Source organism: Hemiscyllium ocellatum, chromosome 39 (assembly GCF_020745735.1).
Source record: "Hemiscyllium ocellatum isolate sHemOce1 chromosome 39, sHemOce1.pat.X.cur, whole genome shotgun sequence".
Lineage (NCBI taxonomy): Eukaryota > Metazoa > Chordata > Chondrichthyes > Orectolobiformes > Hemiscylliidae > Hemiscyllium > Hemiscyllium ocellatum.
The window spans coordinates 22,312,597-22,340,244 of NC_083439.1; the positions used below are offsets into that span (position 1 = coordinate 22,312,597).

The following is a 27,648-nucleotide window of genomic DNA, read 5'->3' on the forward strand; positions in this document are numbered from 1 at the left end:
AAGGAGCAGGAGAATCGATGTTTCAGGCATGAGCCCTTCTTCAGGAATGAGGAGAGTGTGCCAAGCAGGCTAAGATAAAAGGTAGGGAGGAGGGACTTGGGGGAGGGGAGTTGGAAATGCAATAGGTGGAAGGAGGTCAAGGTGAGGGTGATAGGCCGGAGTGGGGGTGGGGGCGGAGAGGTCAGGAAGAAGATTGCAGGTTAGGAAGGTAGTGCTGAGTTCGAGGGTTGGGACTGAGACAAGGTGGGGGGAGCAGAAATGAGGAAACTGGAGAAATTTGGAGTTCATCCCTTGTGGTTGGAGGGTTCCTAGGCGAAGATGAGGCGCTCTTCCTCCAGCCGTCATGTTGCTATGGTCTAGCGATGGAGGAGTCCAAGGATGTGCATGTCCTTGGTGGAATGGGAGGGGGAGTTGAAGTGTTGAGCCTTGGGGTGGTTAGGTTGGTTGGTGCGGGTGTCCCAGAGGTGTTCTCTGAAACGTTTCGCAAGTAGGCGGCCTGTCTCCCCAATATAGAGGAGGCCACATCGGGTGCAGCGGTTGCAGTAAATGGTGTGTGTGGAGGTGCAGGTGAATTTGTGGCTGATATGGAAGGATCCCTTGGGGCCTTGGAGGGAAGTAAGGGAGGAGGTGTGGGTGCAAGTTTTGCATTTCGTGCGGTTGCAGGGGAAGGTGCCGGGAGTGGAGGTTGGGTTGGTGGGAGGTGTGGACCTGACGAGGGAGTCGTGGAGGGAGTGGTCTTTTCAGAACGCTGATAGGGGAGGGGAGGGAAATATATCCCTGGTGGTGGGGTCCGTTTGGAGGTGGCGGAAATGACGGCGGATGATACGCTGTATACAGAAGTTGATGGGGTGGTAGGTGAGAACCAGTGGGGTTCTGTCCTGGTGGCGGTTGGAGGGGCAGGACTCAAGGGCAGAGGAGCGGGAAGTGGAGGAAATGCGGTGGGGGGCATCGTCGATCACGTCTGGGGGGAATCTGCAGTCCTTGAAGGAGGCCATCTGGAACTAGTTCTCCTGCGGCGGAGACGAAGGAATTGGGAGTATGGGATGGCGTTTTTATAGGGGGCAGGGTGGGAGGAGGTGGAGTCTAGGTAGCTGTGGGAATCGGTCGGTTTATAGTAAATGTCTGTGTTGATTTGGTCGCCCGAGATAGAAATGGAGAGGTCTTATGCTTTGGTTAATAAAGGGAAGCATCTCATGTCTTCTTAACTGCTTTAACTACCTGTCCACTGACTTAACAGATCAGTACTAACTCTACTGTCTTTAAAATAGAAAACAGCAAATACACTATGCAAGTCTGAAGAGTAAATTGACAAATAAAGAACAGAAATATAGTCTTCATTTCCTCTATTCTTCATTTTCTTTAAATCAAATGTTCTTATGGAAACTGCTAAAACGAAATGACATTTTTTTCCCCAAACAGCATAGCTATTTATTAGATGGATAATTTTCCAAATTAAAATCATAATACAGCAGAAAGACAGCAGAAGTTCTGGTCTGCCTCACCAGTGAGTGAAGGGAGTTTTCATAGCTAGGAGACGACGGAGTCCCTCCTGGTCTCGACCACTGGTTAGCACCTGTACAAAGACAGACCCAAAGGAAGCCATTAACTTAATATTTAACTGAGTGAATTAACAAGCTTAATAATTTTCAACACACAACTGGGGATAACGTGCTTCTATTTGGCAAATGTTCAAACAATCAAGGATCATGTATTTCCAAAGAACAAAGCCAATTATTCAGATAAGTCAAGCCTATCATTTTGAAATCTTTGAACAATTATGAAAACACAAATCCCGAAAAAGCATGACATTTCACTAAAATATCTGAAATGTATAACAGATGGTTAGACTGGACCACCATTGCTCATCAATAAACATAGATGCATACAAATCTAAATTACATGAGCAACACCGCCGTAAAAAGTGATTATTTAAAAATGCATCTAAACATATACATTATTTGGAGTTCTACCAATTAGAATCTTGAATAATTTCATTCGGAGCACGCTCCATATCCAGATACTGGCAAACATGAATTGCTACCATTAAAAGCTTCCATTGGAAAAGTATCCATATTCAAAATCTGAACTTCCTTTGGAATAGCAAGCTGTCACGAATATTGGCATAAGCCTGAAGAGTACTATTCAGATACAGAGCTGAAAAATGTGTTGCTGGAAAAGCGCAGCAAGTCAGGCAGCATCCAAGGAGCAGGAGAATCGATGTTTCGGGCATCAGCCCTTCTTCAGGAATGAGGAGAGTGTGCCAAGCAGGCTAAGATAAAAGGTAGGGAGGAGGGACTTGGGGGAGGGGGGCGTTGGGAATGCAATAGATGGAAGGAGGTTAAGGTGAGCTTGATAGGCTGAAGAGGGGGTGGGGGTGGAGAGGTCGGGAAGACGTTTGCAGGTCAAGAAGGTGGTGCTGAGTCCGAGGGTTGGGACTGAGATAAGGTGGGGGGAGGGGAAATGAGGAAGCTGGAGAAATCTGCATTCATCCCTTGTGGTTGGAGGGTTCCTAGGCGGAAGATGAGGCGCTCTTCCTCAGGCGTTGTGTTACCATGGTCTGGCGATGGAGGAGGCCAAGGACCTTTATGTGCTTGGCGGAGTGGGAGGGAGAGTTAAAGTCTTCAGCCACGGGCGGTTGAGTTGGTTGGTGCGGGTGTCCCAGAGGTGTTCTCTGAAACGTTCCGCAAGTGGGCGGCCTGTCTCTCCAATGTAGAGGAGGCCACATCGGGTGCGGAGGATGCAGTAAATGATGTGTAATAAGGTGGAAGTGAATTTGTGACAGATATGGAAGGATCCCTTGGGGCCTTGGAGCGAAGTGGGGGGGGAGGTGTGGGCATATGGTTTGCACTTCTTATACCACAATTAACAGATTTTTTAAAAAATCGCACTCAAATCATTCCTTCAATGGCATGAATTTTCAATATTACCCCAACTGACACCAGATCAAGCTGTTCATTGCATTTTTATGGCTTGTTCAGAAAGCTGAGCATGCACATTTGTAGGACACATCTTGTACAGCAATTCAATGTTAACTCCACAGGTAATGAAAATATTGGGAGGGATTAAGTCCAAGTCTCAGACAGAGATAATCTGAGCCTCAGGGATTCCAAATATTTCTATGCTTTAGCATCAGTTGTTACAAATGTTGAAGTCAAGCCCTTAATCAAGTCAGAAGGGTTCCCTCTCAAATTTATGAAACAAAGAGCTCTGTTAAGAAGAGCAGTGCACTTGTGGAATGAAAATTCAGTTCCACTGAAAATAAAAACAGGAATAGAGGAGTAAGAACTTAAGATCTAGAAAGAGGAATAGGCAACTCAACCCCTTGAGCCTGCTTCGCCATTTGGTATGATCACGGTTGATTTTATTTGGGACCCACTCCATTTTTCTGCTCTCCATAACCCTTCAAACCACAACTAATTAAAACCTGTCAATCTCCTCCTTTACATTTACTCAAAGTTCCAGCAACCACTGCACTGTGACGTGACAAATTCCCCAGATTCTCAATTCTTTGAGAGAAGTAATTTCTCATTTTGGCTTTAAATCTGCCATCCTTTATCTTAAAACTCTGACCTCTCATTCTAGAAGCAAGCTAGACTTAACGACAGATGCCAGTCCCTGCTCAGATAGGGTGAACTTAATGTTAAAATTAATAATCTTGGGTTTGCAAGTTAATGACGAGTTTAAATATTTCCAAATCAAATTTTCCATATTTTAAAGATGTTATCTTCATGAAGGTGGCTATTTCAAAAAAACACTGTGGGTCTAGTGATCATAATCCTATTTGTTTTAAAATAGTTATGGAAAAAGGTAAGCATTCCATAAAATACATGTTTTAGAATTGGAGTAAGACAAATTTTAATGGTATGAAACAAGAACTTTAAAAAATTAATTGTAGTCGGCTGTTCGCGAATAATAGTACGTCTGATAAGTGGGAGGCTTTCAAAAATGCGATAATGAGAATTCAGAGTCATTATGTTTCTGCTCGAGTAAAAGGTAAGGTTAGAGAACAATGGATGAATAAAGATATTGAGGTTCTGGTCAAGTATAAAAACAAATCATATGTTCAATATAAACAAGTGAGTTCAAATGAATCTCTTAACAGCATAAAGAGTGCAGGGGAATTCTTGAGAGGGAGATCAGGAAGGCAAAAAGACAATGACACAGCCTTGGCAAATAAGGTGAAAGATAATTCAAAGAAATTCCACAAGTACATTAAGAGCAAGAAAACAACTAAAGAGAGATTATGGCCCCTTAAAGATCAAAGATGTCACCTTTGTGTTGAATCTCAGGAGATGGGAGTGACATTATATGAATATTTTGCATTGGTTTTTACTGTGCAGAAATAAATGGAGGCTAGAAAATTCAGGGAAATAAATAGTGATGTTCTGAAAACAGTTCACATTACATAAGAGGAAGTACTGGAGGTGTTAGAAAATATAATAAATCTCCAGAACCAGATCTAGTGGGAGGTTAGGGAGGGAATTGTGGGGCTCATTGCAGAAATATTTGTATCACCTATAGGTAAGGAAATGCCTGGGAACTATAGATCTTTCAGTCTGGCTTCAGCGTTGGCCAAGTTGTTGAAAGACAGGATTTATATGCATTTGGAGGCAAAGAATGATTAGGGCTAGTTAGTTAGTTTTGTGAGTGGGGAGTCATGCCTCACAAACTTGAGTGAGGTTTTTGAAGAAGTTACCAAGAAGACTGACGAGAGCAGAATAGTAGACATTGTTTACTTGGACTTCAGTAAAGCCTTTAACAGGGTTACATATGGTAGAATAATTAGTAAAATTAAATTACATGGGATTCAGGTTGAACTTGCCAATTGGATACGAAATTGGCTTAACCACAGGAGACAGAGTGTGGCAGAGCAGGGTTATATTTTTGTACTGTGATCAGTGGTGTTCCACAGGGATCGGTGCTGAGTCCACTTTTGTTTGTCATCTACATAAATGATTTAGATGAGAGCATAGAAAGCATAGTCAATAAGTTTGCTGATGACACCAAGATTGGTGGTATAATGGACAGTGAAGAACGTTATCTAAGATAACAAAGAGACCTTGATCAATTGGGTCAAAAACGCTGAAGAATGCCAAATAGAGTTTAATTTGGATAAATGTGAGATATTACAGTTTGGAAAACCAAAGGTAAGACTTGTACAATTAAAAGTAGGGCCTTGGACAGTGTTGCAGAACAGAGCCACCTTGGGGTTCAGATACGCAATTCATTGAAGTTTGCATCACAGATAAATAAGATGGTCAAGAAGGCATTTAGCATGCTTGCCTTCATTGCTCAGACCTTTGAATAAAGAAAGGAGTTGGGATATTAGACTGAGGATTTACAGGACTTTGGTGAGGGCCTCTTCTGAAGTAGTGTGTCCTCTTATAGGAAGGATATTATAAAGCTGGAGAGGGGGTTCAGAGAGATTTACCAGGATGTTGCTGGGAATTCAAGATTTGAGTTATAAAGAGAGACTGGATAGGCTAGGACATTTTTCACCCAAGTGTATAAGCTTGAGAGGTGTTCTTATAAAATCATGAGGGGTATAGATAAGGTGAATGGCAGTTGCCTTTTCCCTAGAGTGGGGAATTTCAAGACTAGAAGGTCTATTTTTAAGGGGTGAAGAGTATGGAAATGGTGAATGGGGTACAGTTACAATGTTTATAGGACATTTAGGTAAGTACATAAACAAGAAATGTTTGGAGGGATATGCGTCAAATTTAGTTTGGGATTATGGTCGGCATGGACTGGTTGGATTGAAGGGTCTGTTTCCGTGCTGTATGACACTATTATGTTAAATCAACGTTCCTTTGATAAACACTTCTAAATTGTGTTTGACAAATCAAATGCCACATCAAATGAAATGTTCAAATCCCCACAGGTCTCTGCACTTTAAATTAAATGATCCTAGATTTTGCTATAGATTATTAGAGAAACTATCAGTATTAAGAATCATTCTCTGGCTGAAATTGAAAGCAACATTAGAAGTTCAGGTATGCCCAGAGTGATACAGATATTCATACACTGTTGTCAGAGTGTCAACACTTCTCACACAGTGTGTGCTGCAGAGGTAAAAACACAGCTTTCACTCTCATAAAATGAATACTTAACTATGATTCATTTTCCACAGAAGCCACCAGACTTGGTGAGTGTTTTCAAAATGTTTTATTTTGAACCCATCTTAAACTGTTAATTTCACTTAAAAAAACCTTGGAAAAAGTTACATCTTACTGAATAAAATGGAACTACTTTTATTCAGAGGAACTAGTGGGCGGCACGGTGGCACAGTGGTCAGCACTGCTGCCTCATAGCGCCAGAGACCTGGGTTCAATTCCTGCCTCGGGCAACTGTCTGTGTGGAATTGGCACATTCTTCCTGTGTCTGCGTGAGTTACTTCCAGGTGCTCCGGTTTCCTCCCACAATCACAAAAATGTGCAGGTTAGGTGAATTGCCCATGCTAAATTGCCTGTAGTGTTAGGGGAAGGGGTAAATGTAGGGGAATGGGTCTGGGCGGGTTGCCCTTTGGAGGATTGGTGTGGGCTTGTTTCAATTTGAGGACTGTCAAAACAAAAACATTCTTGAAGTTTTTTGTCTTTCACTCATAATTTCCAAGAATGTTAATTTAGGAGGAAAACTAACTTTTTTACTGTATAAGAATAGACTGCTGATTGGTTGGCAAGTGGACTGATTGGTACAGGTGTTGCTATGGCAAATGTATCAATGATGATTGACAGTGTATTTGTGAACACAAATGAGTGATATGGTACACCAACCTTCAGCGGTTGACATTAACAGGCACTGATGGTTACTAACCAGCACATGCTTGTAAAACTCATAACATACTGCCCAATATCATAAGTGATTCCGCAACTGGACAACATGTGTTGGATAACCCTGTATGCACAAAGAATTATGCTGACAACCAATTTAGTATTGTCAGTCAGGCTCACAAGCATGTCGCTCATTTGTGGCTACTGGAAACTAAAAAAATAATATGAAGATTCTTTGTGGTCAGGATGAACATCTAGATGCACTGAGCTTGTTCCAACTCAACAAAATAGGTGACCACCCTTTGCTGGTTCATTTCTGGCATAATGCTTTGATCAATCTGAGACAACATTTAAGATTTAAGATTTAAACTTAAGCATGACAGTTAACAGCCTATCAATAACTTGTACATTCTTCATGACAATGCCTCTACCAGACTCCACTTGACAAAAAAAAGCATGTTCCTCTAATATAGTATACATGTACATGATGGGTTTTCTTTTGAACATGTATCTTTGCAACTTGTCCTAAACAGTGCAAGATAAAAAGCTTTGACCAAATGTGACTTTTTCAACAATACTCACAATCTGTACTACCAAGCAATTACTGGATTAACAACTAGTTACTGCTAAGCATCTTTACTGCCCTCAAAATGTAATTCTCTGTTGAAGGTGGGTCACTGGACCGGAAATGTTGACTCTGATTTCTCTCTACAGATGGTGCCAGACCTGCTGACTTTTTCTCGCAATTTTTGTTTTCTCTCTCTATGTTGTACAGCCACACAGCAATCTGAACTACCTGCCAGACTCTGCAGAACTGATTCCAGTGCATGCGCAACAACACAGAAAAGAATTATGGTAAAAGCAATCATGAGAGGGATATTGTTTATGGACTGCCAAATAGCAGCACAAGCATAAAATCCAGAAACAATTAAAAACAATTTTAACTTTATTTTATTTTTGTTTCAGCTTTTACCTTTATACAGTCAATATATTTAATTTGCTATCTGAAAACCTTAATTAAGACAAGCCAGACTACTCAGACCCCTTGGCATCATGGTAGCTCACAAACCCACCAACACACTAAAACAGCATCTTATGAACTTGAAAGACCCTATACAGACAACAAGCAAAACTCATGTCATTTACAAAATACCGTGCAAGGAATGTAATAAACACTACATTGGACAAACAGACAGAAAACTAGCCATCAGGATACATGAACACCAATTAGCCACAAAAAAAATGACCCTCTCTCATTAGTATCACTTCGACTGGGACAACATATCCATCCTAGGACAAGCCAAACAAAGACACATACGAGAATTCCTAGAAGCAAGGCATTCCAACCAGAACTCTATCAACAAACACATCGAGTTAGACCCTTATCTACCACCCCCTGAGAAAAGGAACAAGAAGTGACTTCACCACAGGAAATATCACCACCACAGGAACTGACATCACTAACCCAAAGGAACCCAAACATATAAATAGAAAGCAGGAATTTTCAGCATTGCTTCACCTGAGGCCCACTGAAGATGTTACCTAATAGGGTAACGAAATGTCTGGAAATGAACCTTCCAGCTCAGTGAGCAAACCTACATCCAAACCCTCAACCTGAGCTACAAATTAAAGGATTCTAATTTGTTGATTGTTGAGAAAGAATTGGTTGTTCACATGCTTAATTTGATTTTGATTTTTTTTTATTGTCCCATGTACTGAGATACAGTGAAAAGTATTGTTCTGCCTGCGATCCAGGCAAATCATAACATACATAAGTTCATTAGGGTCATAGAAAAGAATGCAGAAAATAGTGATACAGCAACAGAGAAGGTGCAGAGAAAGCTCAACTTTAATTTATGAGAAGTCTATTCAAAAGTCGATTAACAGCGGGGCAGAAACTGTTCTTGAATCTGTTGGTACGTTTTTAAACTTTTGTATTTTCTGCCCAACGGAAGAGGTGGAAAATAGTATAACCAAGGAAGTATAGACAGAATCAATGGATGGAAAGCTGTTTTGCATGATTGGCTGGGCTGCATTCACAATTCAGTTATTTCTTGTTGTCTTGGGCAGAGCTATTGCTATGCCAAGCTGTGAAGCATCCGCACTGGAAGTTTTCTATAATGCATCTGTAAATATTGGCAAAAGACATTGTTGACATGCCGAATTTCCTTAGTCTTCTGAGAAATAGAGGCAGTTGTGTGCATTCAATGTGCAAGAACCAGAACAGATTGCTGCTGATCATCATGCCTAGGAACCTGAAACTCTTCACCACGTCCACCTCAGCACCACTGACACAGATAAGGGCACATCCTCCACACCGCTTCCTGAAGTTGAAGAACAGCTCCTTCATTCTGCTGACATTGAGGGAGTGATTGTTGTGTTTTTACCATGCCACTAAGCTCTCTCTTTCTTGTACTCCGCCTAGTCATTGCTTGAGATCCAACCCACTACGGTGGTATCATCAGCAAACTTATAAATAGGAATACAGCACAAGTGTGTAAGGATTATAGTATGGGGCTTAGTATACAGCCTTGCAGGGCATTGGTGTCCTGGAAGTCACAGATCCAGTAACATGGTGGTGGGGGTGGGCACATCTCAGGATCTGGAGATGACTTTGATCGGAATTATGCTATTGAAGGCAGAGCTACAGTTAATAAGTTGGAGTCTGGTATATGTATCCTTGCTATCCAGGTGTTCCAGGGATAAGCATAGGTCTGGCATCTTCCATGGACTTGGTGCTACAGTTGACGTACTCTGGAGGCTCAAAGCAATCTGAGAGACTGGCGTTAGCCTGTATCATGACTAATCTCTCAAAACATTTCATAATTGTGGATGTCAAAGCTAACTGGCAGAAGTTATTAAGGGGTGCTGCACAATTTTTCTTTTGCACCAGGATTATAGTGGTCTTCCTGAAGCAGATGGAAACCTCAGAATGGAGTAAGGAAAAGTTAAAGATGTCTGTGAATACTCCTGCAAGCTGGTCTGCTCAGGATCTGAATGCACAGCCAGGGAATCCATTAGTGCCAGACACCTCTTGTGGGTTCACTCTCAAGAACGTTCATCTGACATCTGTGATGCTGACTGTGTGTGCAGGTGCACTCAAGGCTGTTGAGCCAGGTAACATCTTTTCCCTGACCTTCTGTTCAAAGTGAGCATACAGTGCATTGAGTTCACTGGGGAGGATGTATCGTTGCCAATGATTCTACTCAGCTTCGAATTGTAGCCTGTTATATCTGTAAGCATTGCCACAATTGAGGAGTGTTTGTGTGGCTAGCCTGGGACTCCAGCTTAGTCTGGTATTGACACTTGGCATCCCTGATGACTTTGTGAACATCTCACCCAGATTTCCTGCATAGATCAGGGTCACTTGACTTGAATGCCTCAGTCCTAGACTTCTGTGGGGACTGCATCTCCTGGTTCATTCATTATTTCCAGTTGGGGAACATACAGATTAACTTCTTTGGCAAGCAGTTGTCTACATAATTACCAATAAAGTCTGTGGATGGTATACTCATTTACTTTGGCTGCTGAGTTCTTGAATATAGACCAGTCCACTAACTGTAAGCAGTCATATAAGAGCTCATCTATTATCTCAGACCAGCACTGCACAATTTTCAAATATAACTGCTACTGCACACTAATATTTCCCCTTGACTTGGTGTAAGATTTAAAATGGCGCTGGGAAAAGGGAGACTCCCATCATGGGGATCACAAAGTCTCTGCAGAAGTTCTTGCTACACTGCTGATTGCAAAGAGCTAACCAATATGTTTTAAGGAGCACAGAGAAACAGAACTAACTTCAATGCAAATTCAACAAAGCTTTTCCACAGAAGAGTTTGCTACAACTGCCCAAAATGTTATTGCAGATCCATTGTCTTCCACGTTTCTCTTAAAACAAGGGCACCATTAATATGTTCTCACGACAGCTGCAAAGAAAAATGGATTATATTCCAAGTTGCAAATTTTAAATGGTTTCTTAGATTTCACACGCATTAAATGAAACCTGTTATGACCCTCTTTAGAAATGTGCTTTTAAAAAGTTGATACATTGTGTTGTGTGCTAACAATGATTTTTTATTCACTCACATGATATGGTCATCTCTGGCTAGGCTTGCATTTATTGCCCATCCCTAAATGCCCAGAGGGCAGTGAAGAGTCAGTCACACTGCTATGGATCAGGAGTCATATGTCAGACAGACCAGGTAAGGGTGACAGATTTCCATCCTTTCAGGGCATTAGTGAACCAGGAAGGTTTTCCCAACAGTCAACAATGGTTTCATGTTCATCATTAGAAGCTGAATTCAGATTCTTCATTGAACATGGGTTCTCAGAACATGAGCTAGGTTTCTGGATAAATAATCTAGCGATAATACCACTAGGTTAATCCCTCCCAAACAAGAACTGTCACCTGTGTAAAACATTGAGTTCTGCTCAGCAAAATCATTAAATGAAATTTATAGGAAGCAGTTTCATCTGCAATGTCACTCAATAAATGAAATGCAATACTCAATAATCCCTCATTGTATACTCTAACAAGAATTTTCAGTCAGCACTGTAAAATATGCCTGAAGCAGCGGTTCAGTGCCTGCTCAAAAGATGTTTATTATCTAATGAAAACTTGCCAGCTAAAAAGGATGCAGTGCACTACTATAAGCTTTCATCACATCAATTGTAGCAAGGAATTCCAATTACTGTATAAAGCATGGAAACAACAAATTCTGGAGATCACAGCAGGTCAGACAGTATCCATGGAGAGAGAGGAAGCTAAAGTTGAGTCTACATGACTCTTCATCAGAGCTGCAGTGTCAATGACTGTATAAAGCATGTTTCAAAAATATAACATATTAGCACCCCAATGGAAATCATTTTCTTACTGTACAATATCACATCACTTGGTAATGAGAAATAATAAAGCATCCTTTGGAGATAAATCATATAAGCAGCTCATTAGCAGCTCGTATCAGATACTAAATCCAGCTAGTGAATGGCAAGAATCAATGTCATCCCAATGTACCTGACAAATGTACCTAACATGAACAGTTCACTTTGCAGAATACTAAGACAAGTCAATCAGAATAATGGTCACAAAATGTATATTTTATTCAATTTGTAACACAATGACAGATCTGCACAGCATCCTATTCTGCATGATTATGAATGAAGGACCGATATATTCACTCAAGATACTACCTTCCCTCTTTTCTTTGTCACAGCCCTGAGGCTTGTTTTTCTCCAGTTTCACCCATCTTTCTTTATATCTTTTCTCAGCTCATCTTCTCCATGAGACCTACCTCTTGTCCCCTGAAATGGTGGCCATGAGTAAAGACAGGACACTTCATATGGAGAGAGAGATTTCAGGAGATTAAGCATTCAGTATATTATGAGGAGGAAAGAAAGTGAAAAGTAGAGTTGAATAAAATCACTGAGAATAAAAAGTCACTTGGTGAAGAAGCTCATGGAGAAAAGGAGGAAGAATTATTTAATAGACAAAGTCCATTTTCAAAGCAGAGCTGAGTGGTGGAGCAGAAAGTACAAGAGGAGAAGGAAGAATCAAAGTATGATTTGATGATGATTTCTAGAACTAACACCAAACACGTGCTCAAAATGTCAGCTATTTTCCCTTCACTTCCCACAAACATAACATTCTCCATGTGGCCTCCTGTGCTCCATTCTACCTTATTTCCTAATTGATGCTCCTTTTAGTGTGCAATGGTTGCTAAGTTTATCTCGATGATAACAGTGGCTACATTTCCAAAAGACTGGTTGCAAATTACTTTTGAAGGTTTCAAGAACTTTTCTCTTCAAGCTTTTAATCAATTAAACCTGGAAAGACAATCTCTCCTTGTTTAGATAAAAATTGTGATGTCTATTTTTGTTCAGGAGATTTCGAAATCCTGAAAAAGCAGAATTTTGCCAAATATCAATATACAAGTGAAGGAGATGTCACAACTGTTTAATTCTAATATTTTATGCTTTTTGAAAAATAAACTAATGTTCAAGTGACCTTAAAAACCTAAAAATTGGCTGCCAGAAATCTCTCAGCTGTTCATGTTGATTCAGAGCAACCACAAATAGCAGTCAAGTTATGTATTACGTCAGTATCAAACACAAAGGGAGGCATTCAGAATTTGATTTACCTTGGATACCACAATGGGCCTTTCCAAAGATGTGAAAAATTAAAGCTTGTGAAAAACAGGACACCTGAAGGAATGCTCCCCAAAAGCTTAGAATTCTTGCACAATTCACTTTGGCAGAATACTGATACATAAAAATACAGAAGCCACATAAAGTTTTGATATTTATAAGTCAGACTACGAAACATTCTTTTAAGCAGAACTCCAAGAAGAGAACTGAGACACATCACCAGTGACAAAAGGGTTTTCAAGAGGGAGACGAGGAAAGACAACCCAGCTGAAAGACTGTTGCACTGAACAAGCTATCAAAACCCACAAGCTGCAGTGCTTTCAAAGGCAAAAATACACTGACTCCCAGAACCTCTGTGGGAGAAATGTTCAACCATTCAAAGACAGAAAACATCTCAGCTGCTGAATTCTGACTTCAAATTTTCAACCCTTTTATTTTGGAAAGTGAATCTCCAAACAAGTATCAGGCCTGCAACAATAACAGACTGATCTTAGTTATGTTCTCATAATAGCTTTTGTTCATCCCTACTTTAAATCTATCTATATTTTACCCGATAAGTGTAGCATTTTTTAATTGATTAACTTCCAGGATAATAAACGAACCTTTATCTTAATTAACCCTTTACCCGACAAAGACGAGTTAACTTGTATTCACACAATTTGTCCTTTTCAGAGTGCGACGAGTAAACTCGTACAAAACATATAATTTCAAAAACAGCCACAGACGAGTTTATACGTCAATTCCTGGCATTTCTGGGCCCTTCTCAGCTAGAAACGAGTATACTCGGTGACTCATACGTCTGGTAGCTGTGTCTCTTCCGCCTCAGGCATTGCAAGAAGCGTCGACGCATCGCTTCTGGGCACACACTGTCATTCGGCTTTTTTGTTTTTTTATTACAAATTACGCTCAGATGTCAAGCTCAGAAGATAACAATGAGTATGAACCTTCTATTAGAAGCTTGGATACATCAGATGAGAGTGCAAGCTCGTCTGATAATGGCTATTCTCTCTCAAGTGAGGAGGAGGAGGATGGACGAATTTGGTGTCGACATGTGGTGTCGGAAGAATGCATGCTTCCTCCACCACCACGCTTCCCATTCACTGGAAATCCCGGAATATCAATTGATCAAGACACAGCTGATATAACTCCTTTGGATTTTTTTAGTCTTTTATGTGACAACTGAATTATTGATCGAGTTGCAGACGAAACTAATCGCTTTGCTGAGCAAACTGGAGAAAGAGATTGTATGTGGCGTCCTGTAACAAAGGCAGAAATTTGTGTGTTTTCGCTTTAGAAAATGCTTGGGGGCATTGTGAAAATGCCAGATCAAGAAATGAACTGGTCGAAAGATGAACTACTTGAAAGACCAATTTCTTTTGCCGAAAATGGTATCATCAAAATAAAATTTCAAGTAAAATATTTTTATAGTATTTTTAATGCTGATTATGGAAATAACTTTTGTTTTTATCTAAAGCAATTAAAAAATTCATCCGAAAATGAAACATTTTCTCCAAAAAAAAAAGGCACCGGGGAAGGAGTTCAAGCACATCACTGTGGATTCTGAAAATCTGAAATAAAAATAGAAAATATTGGAGAAACTCAGCTGGTCTGGCAGCATCTGTGGTGAGAGCAACAGAACTAACTTTGAGTCTGATATGACTCTTCAGAATTGATGAGACGTTGAAATTGTGCTTTTTTATGCTGCTAACACAAGGGGAGGAACAGCAAGTGGAACAGATTGTGAATGCACCCAGCACAAAAAAAAACAAATCCAGTGATAATGATGGTAAAGAAGATATAAGGTGTAAAGTAGATTAATGATTTTGTTTGATGGGATTTGTAAATCAAAATGAAGGACACAGATCATGCTCTGATGTTGTGGAGCACAAAATTAGATTCCAGAGGGTGTAAAGTGCTGAAGCAGAAAATGAGACTTTGTTCCTGCAACATGTGTTCAGCTTCCTTAGAACAAGTCAAAGGCCCAGGACAGAAATGTTAGAATAGAAGCAAGGTGGTTCATTGAAATAGCAAGCAATTGGAAGGAAGGGGTCATTCTTATGAACAGAGCAGAAATGTTCCACAAATCAATTAACCAGTTTGCATTTGGTCTTGCCAAATGAGAGGTGTTCCACATTGCAAGCAACAAATACAACAGACTAGACTGAAAGACACAAATAAAACACTACTTCACATGTTTGGGCTAAGGAAGGAGGTAAAAAGGCACCTTTTCTTACATCTTCTGCAATTACATAGCATGTGGTGCTAGTGGGGGCTGGAGGATGGAAATAGTATGTGGGAACTGTTAGGAGTGATAGAGGCGTGAAATCTGGTGTCGCAGAGGATTTGATCTCTGCAGAATGTTGACAGTGGAAGGGAGGGGAAATTGAGTTTAGTGGTGGCATGCTGGACGAGATAGAAATTGCAGAGAATCATCCTTTGAATGCAAAGGCTGGTGTTGTGGAAAACGAGGATAAGGAGAAATTATGATTCAGGAAAGGATGGGAAGGAGTGAGGACAAGTACAGAAATTGATCAGGCCCATTTCAGGACCTTGACAATCAGAGTAGGTGAGAATGCTCGGTTGAGGAAAAAGGAGAACATGTCGCAAGGCATCCAGTGGAAACTGGCATCATTGGAGCAGACGGAACAGAGATGGGGAAAAAAAATGAAGTCCTTTCAGAAGCAGGGTGTGAGGAAGCATGGCTTGTTGAAAACTAAAGATTTGCTTAAACTAAACTGAAACACTAGAAATGGGGTGAAACAAACTACTCAAATATGCAGTTCATAGATCATTCTATGCCTATACTGTTGCAATCCTGACATTGCATGCCCAAGATTTCCATTTCAGTGTTGAAAATAAACTTGATACTTCTAACAACCTGCACTCTTCAAGTTTCCAAATATTTATTTTCATTTGTCTGAAAGAAGAAAACAATGTTGGGAATACTTACTGTTTATGCCATAATTCCATGAACCTCCCAGCAGACCCCTCCAAGTAAACACTTCTTTACATGTCATAGTCTTACATTCATAATTACTTTATAGTTGTCATGTTTGTAATGACAATAAAATCCTTTTTTGAGATTGGTCGGTCATTCTTTTTTGCTAGTTTCTAGGTTGGCAAATACACAGTCAGCATCCATAAACAGAAGAGATTTCAGCAAGGACAGCACAAAATTATTGTTAACTTGAATTGTTCTAAAGATGCACTAGAAATCATCCTTCTCTGGGTCTGCAACCAGCCTTTAACTATCTTATTATTCCACAGATTTTAAAAAAAGCATGGTAAAGTAAACACTAAAAAACATTTGCCTGATTTCAGTTAGAAGGATAAGGGTCTTTTTTTATGCTTAGGGAAAATACCTACAGTTTGAAAAGGATTTGGGGTAGTAGTCCTGGTTAAAATTAGATTAAGAAAATAGTGCTCCTAGAAAAATGAATTAATTCAGTAAAGTTAGAAAAAAGGTTACCATAGTGTAAAGATTTCAGCTTGAAAGTTTCAGATCAAAAGTGTTTGGGTAGAACACCAAAAGGGTTATGTGATACTGACTAAGTCTAAGGTCAGAAATGTGAATATTCAGGGAGAGGCTATCAAATTCTCAAGACCTTCAAAAATCAAAAGCAACCATCAAATTAAACCTAAAGACATGTTAGAGAAGACAATGCTCTCCGGTGTTTTAGTGGATAAATGCACTTTGAAATATATGTGAACAGTTTGGTTAGTCTGTTTTATTTTCCATTATAAGCTCCTGTTTTATTGCTAAAATCAAATCTGCAACATCACATGCTTGTATTTCAATGAAAAACTTCCTTGTTAACAGAGGAAACAAATACAAATTATTGTCTATTAAGCCATATTTTAGACTGGGATCTGATTTGTCCAGAAATAACATCAGCTAGCAACATAAGAATTGAAGCTGAAAATGTGTTGCTGGAAAGCGCAGCAGGTCACGCAGCATCCAAGGAACAGGAGATTCGACGTTTCCGGCATAAGCCCTTCTTCAGGAAAGAACGGCTTATGCCCGAAACGTCAAATCTCCTGTTCCTTGGATGCTGCCTGACCTGCTGCACTTTTCCAGCAATACATTTTCAGCGCTGATCTCCAGCATCTGCAGACCTCACTTCCTCCACTTAACAATTGAATACAACTTTCAAAACACATAATAGCAGCAATATTTTTCATAATTGAAACAGAAGACTGCAGAATTGAGCTGATGAAACTTCGAAGCATCATATGAGGGATTATGAAGTCTAAGTCTACAATATATTTTGTTAGTCCTTGTAAAATGCCAGTCAACAGTTTTAAACAATCACTTCAGATTGAAAGCATAAACTAAAGCATAAATTTTTAAGTATAGAAACCTTAAAATTACATTCAATCACAACACCTGGACACAAAACTATTTCAAGATGACAATTTACATGTTAATCTAGTTACTGTTAATCTAGTTCATGAGTGAAAATCCAATCTTAAAGATGTTGCAAATTCTATTCCATCAAAGATTTTTGTACACCCAAATCATGAACAGAATTTACAAGCTATGCTAAGTTTAGGTCATCCAATACATCCATTACAGTGAAACTTTACCTGGCAAGGGTGATGGCGATCCAACTGGCGTTGACGGATTTGATGGGAAACTACTACTGGTGTGATCAGGCGAATAAATCTGCAACAAAAAAAAAGGACAATTTACAGCCCAAATTTTCATTCACTTCTGTTGCCTGTAAATGCTGACTGGAAAAAGTAAATTGAACACACAAAGCTGGCACAAATTCCAAAAATTTGCAGAATAGAGCATTGCCAATTTAATTTTACAGAGCAAATTTTCTAATGACATTCAATACATTGCAATAATTTCCTAAAATATTTTATCTTTATCATTCAGATCCTGACACCACATCTAATATTACTGTTTCCACTTATGTTGAAAAATGAAAGCATACTGAAGCAGATGCATGGAACATGCCACTCTTATGATGATATCAGAGCTTACAGCACCTGACCTAAGAGTCTGTATTGCATGCTCAGAATAGGGCCAGCCCAGTCACATCAGAGCATGCAATCGTGGCCAAGTACTGTCATGGGTTCAAAAATGCTTCCATCTTTGGACATAGGTCTATAATAATGTAAATTCTCTGGAAGTCAGGAAATTTATATCCTTGAAAGCTTGTATGTCTGCCATCATAGATTCTCCCTCAAGATCAATAGTCTCTTTACAGTGCTGAACAGAGGATAAAGAAACAAGTATTCTGAAGATTAAAGATATTTCAGACAAACAATAACTGTTAGATTACCTGTTATAAATATAATCTTAACATATGATTAACGTTTTCTGTTGCAAGTGTGTAGGAAAAGAAAATCACTCACAATCTATCAAATTCACATCCCTCGGCAAGAAACAAGAACAAGCAGGATTGAGTTTTTAAAAAATCTTTCAGTACTTGAAATTCCTTTAAACAATATATGCACTCATCTATACATATAGCAAATCGTTTAAATTCTGCCATACTCAACCTTCACACTCAATGCCTAAAGTGTAAAACAAAGCAACACTGTGACTCTGAAGATTTAATTTCTGAAACGGTTAGCAACACATCTTGCTCTGAACTGTCAGAACATTTTTTTTTAGAAGTTTCACGTAACTGCTTTGTAGGAAGCTTTACTACGAACGTTCTGCATAACAATTCATAAAATTACTGCATCAGCAATGCGATATGAATTTGCTTCATGGCTTTATACACAACAGACATCACATCAAAATAAAGATGAACAAAATTTGCTGTTTTGAAGGAGAGGTACACACAAGTCATGTTAACAACTTAAATCTCAAAGTAATTAACCGATAAATCAAGGAATGATTTAGAATGAAAAGACCTTTTCAGATTAATTTTACAAATTTCACATTCTAGGTTGATCTCTCTTCCTGCAAAAGTGACATATCACAAGGCATGAAGAGAATTTTTTTAAGACTAAAAGAAGTAAACACAGTTTAATCACCACTCTCTGGCTAAAGAAATTCATCTTCATGTCAGTTCTGAAGGATATCAAATTCCAGATTCATGACCTTACGACAGAATTAATTCCTTCTCATCTGCTACCCCTTCTTCTTAAACTATGATCTGTTGTTCTAGATTGTCCCATGAAGAAACTTACTCTCTACATTTACTTTGTCAATCTTATATACCTAAATTAGATCTCCTCTCATTCTATCAAATGCTAGCACGGAAAGGCCGAAACTGCTCAATCACTTTTCATAAGACAAACTCATGTCTGGAATCAATCTCATGAATCACCTCTGAACTGTCTCCAATGTAAGTATGAGTCTCCTCAAGTAAGAGGAGCAAAAGTATATGCAACACTTGATATGCAATCTCACATGTTTTGTACAGTTGCAGCTTTTAAATTCCACTTGTCTTCCTTCTTAACTGCTATACCTGGTTATAGTTTTCTGCCATTCATGCACAAGGATACACAAATCCTTCTGCAATGAAGCAACCAGAACTAAGATTAGATTAGATTACTTACAGTGTGGAAACAGGCCTTTCGGCCCAACAAGTCCACACCAACTTGCCGAAGTGCAACCCACTCAGACCCATTCCCCTACATTTACTCCTTCACCTAACTCTCCGGGCAATTTAGCATGGCCAATTCACCTAACCAGGACAAATTTGGACGGTGGGAGGAAACCGGAGCACCCGGAGGAAACCCACGCAGACACGGGGAGAATGTGCAAACTCCACACAGTTGCCAGGGGCAGGAATTGAACCTGGGTCTCTGGCGCTGTGAAGCAGCAGTGCTAACCACTGTCACGTCCACTAAGTTGTTCTTTATATTCTTCTGACCAAAAAAAAACCTCATACTTATGCGCATTAAACTCCATTTGTCAAATTTTGGCCCTTTTTCGAACCTATCCATATTCTCTTGTAAACTTTTAAATTTCTTTATTACAACCTACTTTCCCATCTCTTTTTGTATCATCTACAAACTTGGCTACAGTAGCATCTATCCCTGCATCCAAATCATTAATACAGACTAAATAAGTGGGGCCTGAGGACCAAACGCTTTGGCACCCCAATAGTTACATCCTGCCAACCATAAAAAGAGCCAGTTATCTCGATTCTCTGCTTTCCATTAGTTAGCCAGTCGTCTATCCAAGCTAACATATTACCCCAATTCCACATGATCTTACCTTGTGTATTAACTGTTTGTGAGATAGTTCTTCAAAGGCATTCTGAAAGTCCAGATGTCTTACATCTACAGGATCCTCACTATCCATCTTGCTAATTACATCTTCAAATAACTTGAGCAAATTAGTCAGACAAAATTTACTTTTCATAAACCTTGGTGACCCTGATGGATTGCATTTAACTTTTTAAACGTCCTGTTATTATTTCCTCATTAGTGGATTCTAACAATTTCCCAATGACAGACATTAAACTAATTGGTTTATAGCTTCTTTATGTCTGCCTCTCTCCCTTTTTGAATAAGAGAATTACATTACTACTTTTCCAATCCACTGGAATCTTTGCATCATCAAAGGAATTTTGGAATAATATAACCAACAGATCCACTACCCCTGCTGCCACTTCCTTTAAAATTCTAGAATGTAGGCCCTGGGGACTTTATTGCCTTCAATCCCAGTAGCTTGGTCAGTACTTTTTACCCAGTGACGACAATGTTTTAAAGTTTCTCCTTTTCTACAACTTCTGCAATATCTACTAACATTGGTATTATACTAATGTCCTCCAACATGAAAACTGAGGCAAAATATTGATTTAATGTCTCCACCATTTTGGTTGGATGTATGCTCAAATTTAACAGAGAACTGTTGTGTAAACCAGTTCTATCTTTTAAGATAGATCATGTCGCTGCATGGTCTGAGGCATCTAGAATTTATATTTTTTTGTGAACACAATTGCACATTTAATTTTTCTCTTTATTATTTTCTTGTTCATTTTTTTGTCTTGTAATTTAAATTATACTCATGGCAAAGCTGTGATACACAATTGCTTTGAATATGCATTCATGAACTTTACCATCCAGGTAAACCACTGAGCTAACAATATGAAAACCCTCTTTATGATTTTACAGCTAGTGGAATTACCCAAAATCTTCACAGGACCTCTCTCCAGGCAAGAAATGGAACATCACAAGATCTTACTAAACTATTCTGCACTTATTAAACAATGAACCAATGAAGTACTTTCTGCAATTGAAATTCTGGTGACCATCATCTTCAAATAAAAAGCAATAAATTGTTGTTAACTGGAAAACTGTTAGTTTAAGGTTTTCATAACTGGCAGCCATGCAGAAATGAAGTGGCTGCCATACCTCAAATCATAAAGTCTGCATATATTTGAAATACATTGGTCTTCTCAAACCTGCATCTTGGAAACAGTAGCAAAATTTTACAACATGTTTCAATAAGGCTTTGGATAATGTGAGTATCCTTTACATATTGTGTGTAATTAAAGCAATAGCTACCGACAAGAATAAAATCTTTTGTTGCATTTTACCCTTTTAAGAAAGCAATAAGTTGAATTAGAATTGAAAAGCTCAGGTATTTTCTTTGGGCTCTTCATCCCCCTGTTCTTGTAAACCAGGACTTTCTCAATCAAATGTATTGATTAATTGACACTTAGATCTAGTAATACTTTAAATTCATATTATACTATTTGGAACTATAATGCATGATTACAGAATTTCAAGTTCTATTTTCTATGCCTCAAAAAGAGTTTTGCTGGTCTTTGTTAGTCTGTACACTCTAAATAATCTAAGAAAGTGTCAAAGATTGTGTATCATTTCTGGTAGAGTGCAATTTTGGCTGGGGCAAATTTCAGGCTTTTTTCCTGTTGAAAGATCTTTAAATCTCATTTTGATCAACATGCCCTTTCCCAACAAAAAGATTTCTGTTATGGGTGATTTGAAACTCTCCCCATGTAGATGTGTACACTGCAAAGCTTCTGCTCGATTTTGTTCGCTAGAACACTTCACAATGGACTGTTGCAACACAGTTCATCAGCCAAAACAGAGTTAACTGCTCCACAAGCCTTGGTTAGCAATGACTAACTTGGTTAATTACAGCTAGAAAGAAAGCAACTCCTTAAAATTTATAGGAACTTCAACATAATTATGTGTGCAATATTAATTGGTCACATTCTCAATGCTCTGGATGGTGAGGGAGATCTTCTAAAGTAAATCTGGGTCCATCAATTCATTCATTTCTCCACAATCTGACAGAACTCCAATAAATATAATTATGGTCCTGGGACTGTTTGGTCAAAGTGTATCATGAAGTCAACTAAAATAAAGAATGGACTCAGATCTAAATCCTTAATCAAGCTGCTTTGATGCATAAATGAGAACATCATAAAAAGAAATTCAAATAACTGGATCCAATTCTCACCAAGTTAATATGACACCATGTATCATTGATGATTCATTATACCACTGGGGTGGAATATCAATATTCCCACTTAAAGAATTAAAGAAGGATAATGACCATACCCATGGAATGATTTGCCCAAAAACCTAGCACTACAGTTATTACCCGATTGGTCCCTTTTGCTCAGATATACACTGTATTTAAGCTTCACATAACCTTTACTATATTGATTTCATTGAACTCTCAATTTATTCTGCACATTATTTATTCAAGTTATCTTGAGTGAACAAACTCAATCAACATGGTATTCAGCATTCTTACAACTATTTCATATAAAAAGGAAAAGAACTTCCATTGTTACATTAAGGTTGTGATACTTTAAAAATAAGCTTTGAAAAGCTCCTTTTAGGTGTCTATGTACAGTACTCTGAACTTGTGGTAATAGGGAATTTTTTTGGCTTCACTACAAAACTGTGGGCAAAACTTTAAAGGAATACTGCTTGATTAATATTTAGTAAAATTCATCAGAAATGGCACAAACGCCTAGATTTTAAACTGGGTACTGACTATAATCCATGGAATTTGACTGTCTTTCATTCTACTTACAATGCATTTTACTTAGGTTATGAAAAGATATTTTGTTTCCTTGGTTAAACATGCATAAGAATATTTTTACAATAATTGCAATTATATTCACTTCCAACAGACAAGAGTAAAACACGCTTGTATGAACCAATATATGAAATTCACAAAAACATTGAATTGTCACATATCCTGCAACTGAATGATAATTTAAAATTCTCTGCATGATATATTTTATAGACAAGAAATGTCCAGCACTGATTTAAACAAAGAAATTAGGTCGTGGTGTGAAAATGTCATTTTATATCATGTTTGGTATCCAGAAACTCACTTCCATTAACTCGTTTTAATTGATGCAACATAACTGGGTACAATGTTTCAAAGCTAAATGCAGTCAAAACAGCATCGGCAACAGCACATTCACACAATCCAAAAATTTGACTCCAATCAAATTTGTTACCAAGCCAGTATTTAACTCTTATAAGGAGACCGCATTCCTCACTTCAAATGAGTATTGAAGAAAAAGTTCATCTTTTACTACCCAATTTCACTCAGTGTAGCATAGAACTGTATTTTGATTGTGATTTTTGACTTTAGTTTTCACTGATATGGGTTTGTGCCCTTAGGCCTCACTAAACTAAGTAAACTTTGTCCTACATCACTTATATATTTATAAGCTTCCCTCAATGTTTTTTTCCAATCGCTACATTTTGCTTCTCTGGTCTTTACTCATAATAAATTTTATCTCGAACAAGGTATGTCTGATCATTAGTCTCTGCCCCCTTCCAATATACAAGGCAACTTGAATCTAAAAATACTCTTAATGAAATAAAGGATTCTAAAACGCTTCACACAGAAGAACAGAAACACAATAACAGAATTAGAAGTGATAATGAGTTGTCAGGGTTGTAAAGGTTGGCTTTGAATAGGGAAAAAATAATGAATTGTAAAAGTTGATGAATGGAGACCCATTAGACCAGATGGAGATAGCTCAAAGCTTAGTCTAAAATGAAAAATACCAAGTGGTGAGGATGTAGTAAAGAACTGAGTTGCACTTGCTCCAAAGTATACCAGAAGTCAAAGAAAGAGGATTTTTGAATGGTTTAACTTTGAACTATCAATGCACAAGTAAGTCTTTCAGCAACAGATGGATGCACTGGTTGCAAACTCCAGCAAATCTGCCACAATGAAAGTGTACTGTTCATATCAATAGGTCAAACAGTACACTGTTCAACTTGAGTGAGCAGATAGAGAAATTAAAAAAGGTGGATAGTGAGGTTTTGACATAAGGCATTTAGACAAGAAACAGGACTAATTTTGATGATGCTTAACTCTATGAAATTCTGTCTCATCAATGGATCACCAACAGTTGTGTTCCTTACTGCCACAAGCTTTGAGTTCAGAAGTGAGTCCATGCTGCCATTATCCAATTACAGATAATGTAAACCAAGGGTGTAATAGGAAAACTCCATGGTGATCTGAACTGAATCTTAACATCAGCCCTCAACTATTATGAAGTGTTTTGTGTGAGGCCGTAGACTTACTCATCAGTTAACTGCCTTCACCATTACACAGAGTAATACTTTAAAAAAGTCAAACCTACTTAGCTCACTCTTAATGATCTCCTTTAAAATCAAAGAAAAAATACATACCAAACTATATTTGTTGCAGCAATGCTTTATTTCAGGCTACTTCTAACAGAAACAGAGTCTTCTGATTTTTATGGATTTGAATTCTAAACTCTGGACCAACATAAGTTTCTGGCCTTTCTTTTAAAATTGTGTAAATTTACCTAGTTTTAATGCAGTACTTTAATTATAACTCAACCCCAAAATCCTTTCTTGAGGATAATATCAAATACATTGACATTTGGCCAATGTGCCTACCAGCAATACTTAATTCAGCATTCAGCAGAATGCTTGATCTAATGATACAATTAACAAAATTAAGGCAATAAACAGAGAGAATGTAGCAGAACCACAGCAGGTTTGGCAGCATTTGGAGAAAGAAAGAGAGTTAACATTTCACACTCTGAAGAAGTGATTCCATATTCGAAATGTTAACTGTGTCTCTCTCCACAGATGCTGCCACACCTGCAGCATGCTGGTTTCTTACATCACCAATATTTTACCCTGATCTGATAAGTAAGGAAATATCTGATTTTCTTGAAATATCTAAATCCATGCCCACTTTTAAAGTCTAAGTTTAAATTTTGTGTATCCAAATACCTGGTGCACATTTAGACTCTAAGAATGCCAATTGTATTTGAGGAGGCGATGGCCTAGAGCTATTATTGATGTAATGAAAATCCAGAGACCCTGGCAATGCTCTGGGGCCTGAGTTCTAACTCTGCCATGGAAGACAGTGGAATCTCATTTCAACGCAAATCTGAAATCAAGAGTGTCACGATGTCCATGAATCCATTGTCAATTTTTGGACAAACCCACCTGATTCATGAAAGCCATTTAGGGAAGGAAACTGCCATCCTTACCCGGTCTGGTATACATGTGACTCCAGATCCACAGCAATGGAGTTGACTCTTAACCACCCTCTGGGATGAGCAAGTTTTCTGATGCCACCAGCTTTGTAAGCCGGATCTCAAACAATGATGAGACAGAATACAGGAGTGCTTAGCAGCATGGTGTAAAGATAACAATCTCTCCCTCAGTTATCAAATGAAGACTGGTCATTGACTTCAGGAAGCAAGGTGGAGGGCATGCCCCGTTTACACCAATGGTACTGTCGTGGACTTGGTTGACAGCTTCAAGTTCTCAGGAGTGATGATTACCAACAATCTGTACTGATCCACTCACGTTGACGCTACGTTCAAGAAAGCAGAACAACGCATCTATGTCCTCAGGATGCTAAGGAAATTCAGCATGTCCATAAAGAGACTTACCACATTTTATACATACACTCCAGAAAGGATTCTATCCAATGCATCATGGCTTGCTTTGGCAACTGCTCCATCCAGGACCATAAGTAGCAGGTAACAGTACACAGACTAACGGCATATGGAAGATGGTTACATCCTTAAGTACTTACACATGTTTGGCACCTATTAGCTCCAAGCAGGTAAATATAGGCTGCTTTCAGATTCATGGCATCTGTTAAGTTGTCACAGAATACCATCGAAAACATAAACTATATTAGAATATGATATGTCTACATGACCTTCAGCTAGGTTTATGACATTCAAAAGTCAGATTATACAATCTTCAGCTTGATTATAAACTTTACAATAATCATGCTAAAATTGTTCATTATACCAGAACTTTCTGACATATAATTGCAAAGTAAAAATATTAGAAAGTCCAGAAATCAGACAATGCTGTCGAAATGTAATTTTGTTATTTTAATGATAAACAACTCAAGCTTTCACTTGCCTCTATGTACACATTTCTAATCATAGATTCAAGTGTAAATTAAACACACGGTTTACATAACCTAATACCTTCGAGTAAAAAGTGAGGTCTGCAGATGCTGGAGATCAGAGCTGAAAATGTGTTGCTGGTTAAAGCACAGCAGGTTAGGCAGCATCCAAGGAACAGGAAATTCGACGTTTCGGGCCAAAGCCCTTCATCAGGAAAATCCTGATGAAGGGCTCTGGCCCGAAACGTCAAATTTCCTGTTCCTTGGATGCTGCCTAACCTGCTGTGCTTTAACCAGCAACACATAACCTAATACCTTCCCAGACAATGTCTTTTATTCTCATCGTAACTATGCCACCTAAAAAAATTAAGAACAAAAAAACTGAACTTGTCTTCCTTGGCTAAGGGTCAGCCTAGCCAATGATGCCCACATTCCATGAATGAATTAAAAAATGCAATTAAACATTCAAGGAGGCCAGCTTGAATAATAAAAATCTGCACTATGAACAGATAACCAATGTGAACCACAAATCACACAATGGTAATTTGGAAAAAAAACATGTGGTATCAAGAAGCACAACTGCAATTTTGCAAACTATACATTTTTTAAAACAACAGCAGGCATATCAACCATTGTTGACATATCAGCAATTGTTGAATTTCTCTTCCTTTTGACAGTGTTTCAGACTCTTCAATGCACAGCTTGCTAAATCCTCAATTTCGATACTTAGCATAAAGTTGGGCAAGGTAGCATTTATTGTGTTCAAAGCAACACGAAAAGCTTCCAACATATATAGCATGTTTCAATTATTTTCATAAAGCTTCCCTCATCAAATGACCTTAATTTACAAACTTAATTATGCAACCTCTGTTTTTAAAAAAAACTCCAAAATTAGGTCACTAAATCTGAAACCGAATGCAATCTGGTAACACCTGGACATGCCATTACATTTGATAGAAAATCATTTGATACTAGATATGAAAACATATTTTGCTCATGTTTAAAACAGGTATTTTCTTCCTCAGAAAACGATGGCATTCTAAAACTAAAGTTGAAGCAATTGCACAAATTCAAGAAAACAGACGACTAAAACAAAAAGATCTGTACACTGCAGAGTGTGATAGATACTAATAGATGGAATGCCAAAGTCAACAATGACAAATAATTTAAGGAATAACCTGGCTATTCTTGTCAACCAACACAGGATGGCACAGTCACATAACTGTGACAACATACTTGAAAACATACTTTTTACGCCCTGGTCTTTCCTCCTTCTGTCCATTTATACAGTTCTCAAACCAGCTAACTTATTCAGGCAATAACTTCAGGAAGATGCACCCTGCTTCATTTGCAAAGCATTCATGTCTGGGTCTGGTTAAGATTTACATTTGCAAT

General features: G+C 38.5%; 1 protein-coding gene across 5 annotated transcripts in view; it reads right to left on the bottom strand.

Moving 5' to 3' along the window:
• Positions 1-27,648, bottom strand: part of tcf12 (transcription factor 12) — a 332,010-nt gene that overhangs the window by 60,327 nt on the left and 244,035 nt on the right. For all 5 annotated transcript variants that reach the window (XM_060853127.1, XM_060853128.1, XM_060853126.1 and 2 more), the window contains 2 exons: positions 17,502-17,580; positions 1,503-1,573 (listed from right to left, as the gene is read on the bottom strand). In XM_060853127.1, coding sequence (XP_060709110.1) covers positions 1,503-1,573; positions 17,502-17,580 — 150 coding nt within the window. The remainder of the gene's footprint in view (positions 1-1,502; positions 1,574-17,501; positions 17,581-27,648) is intronic.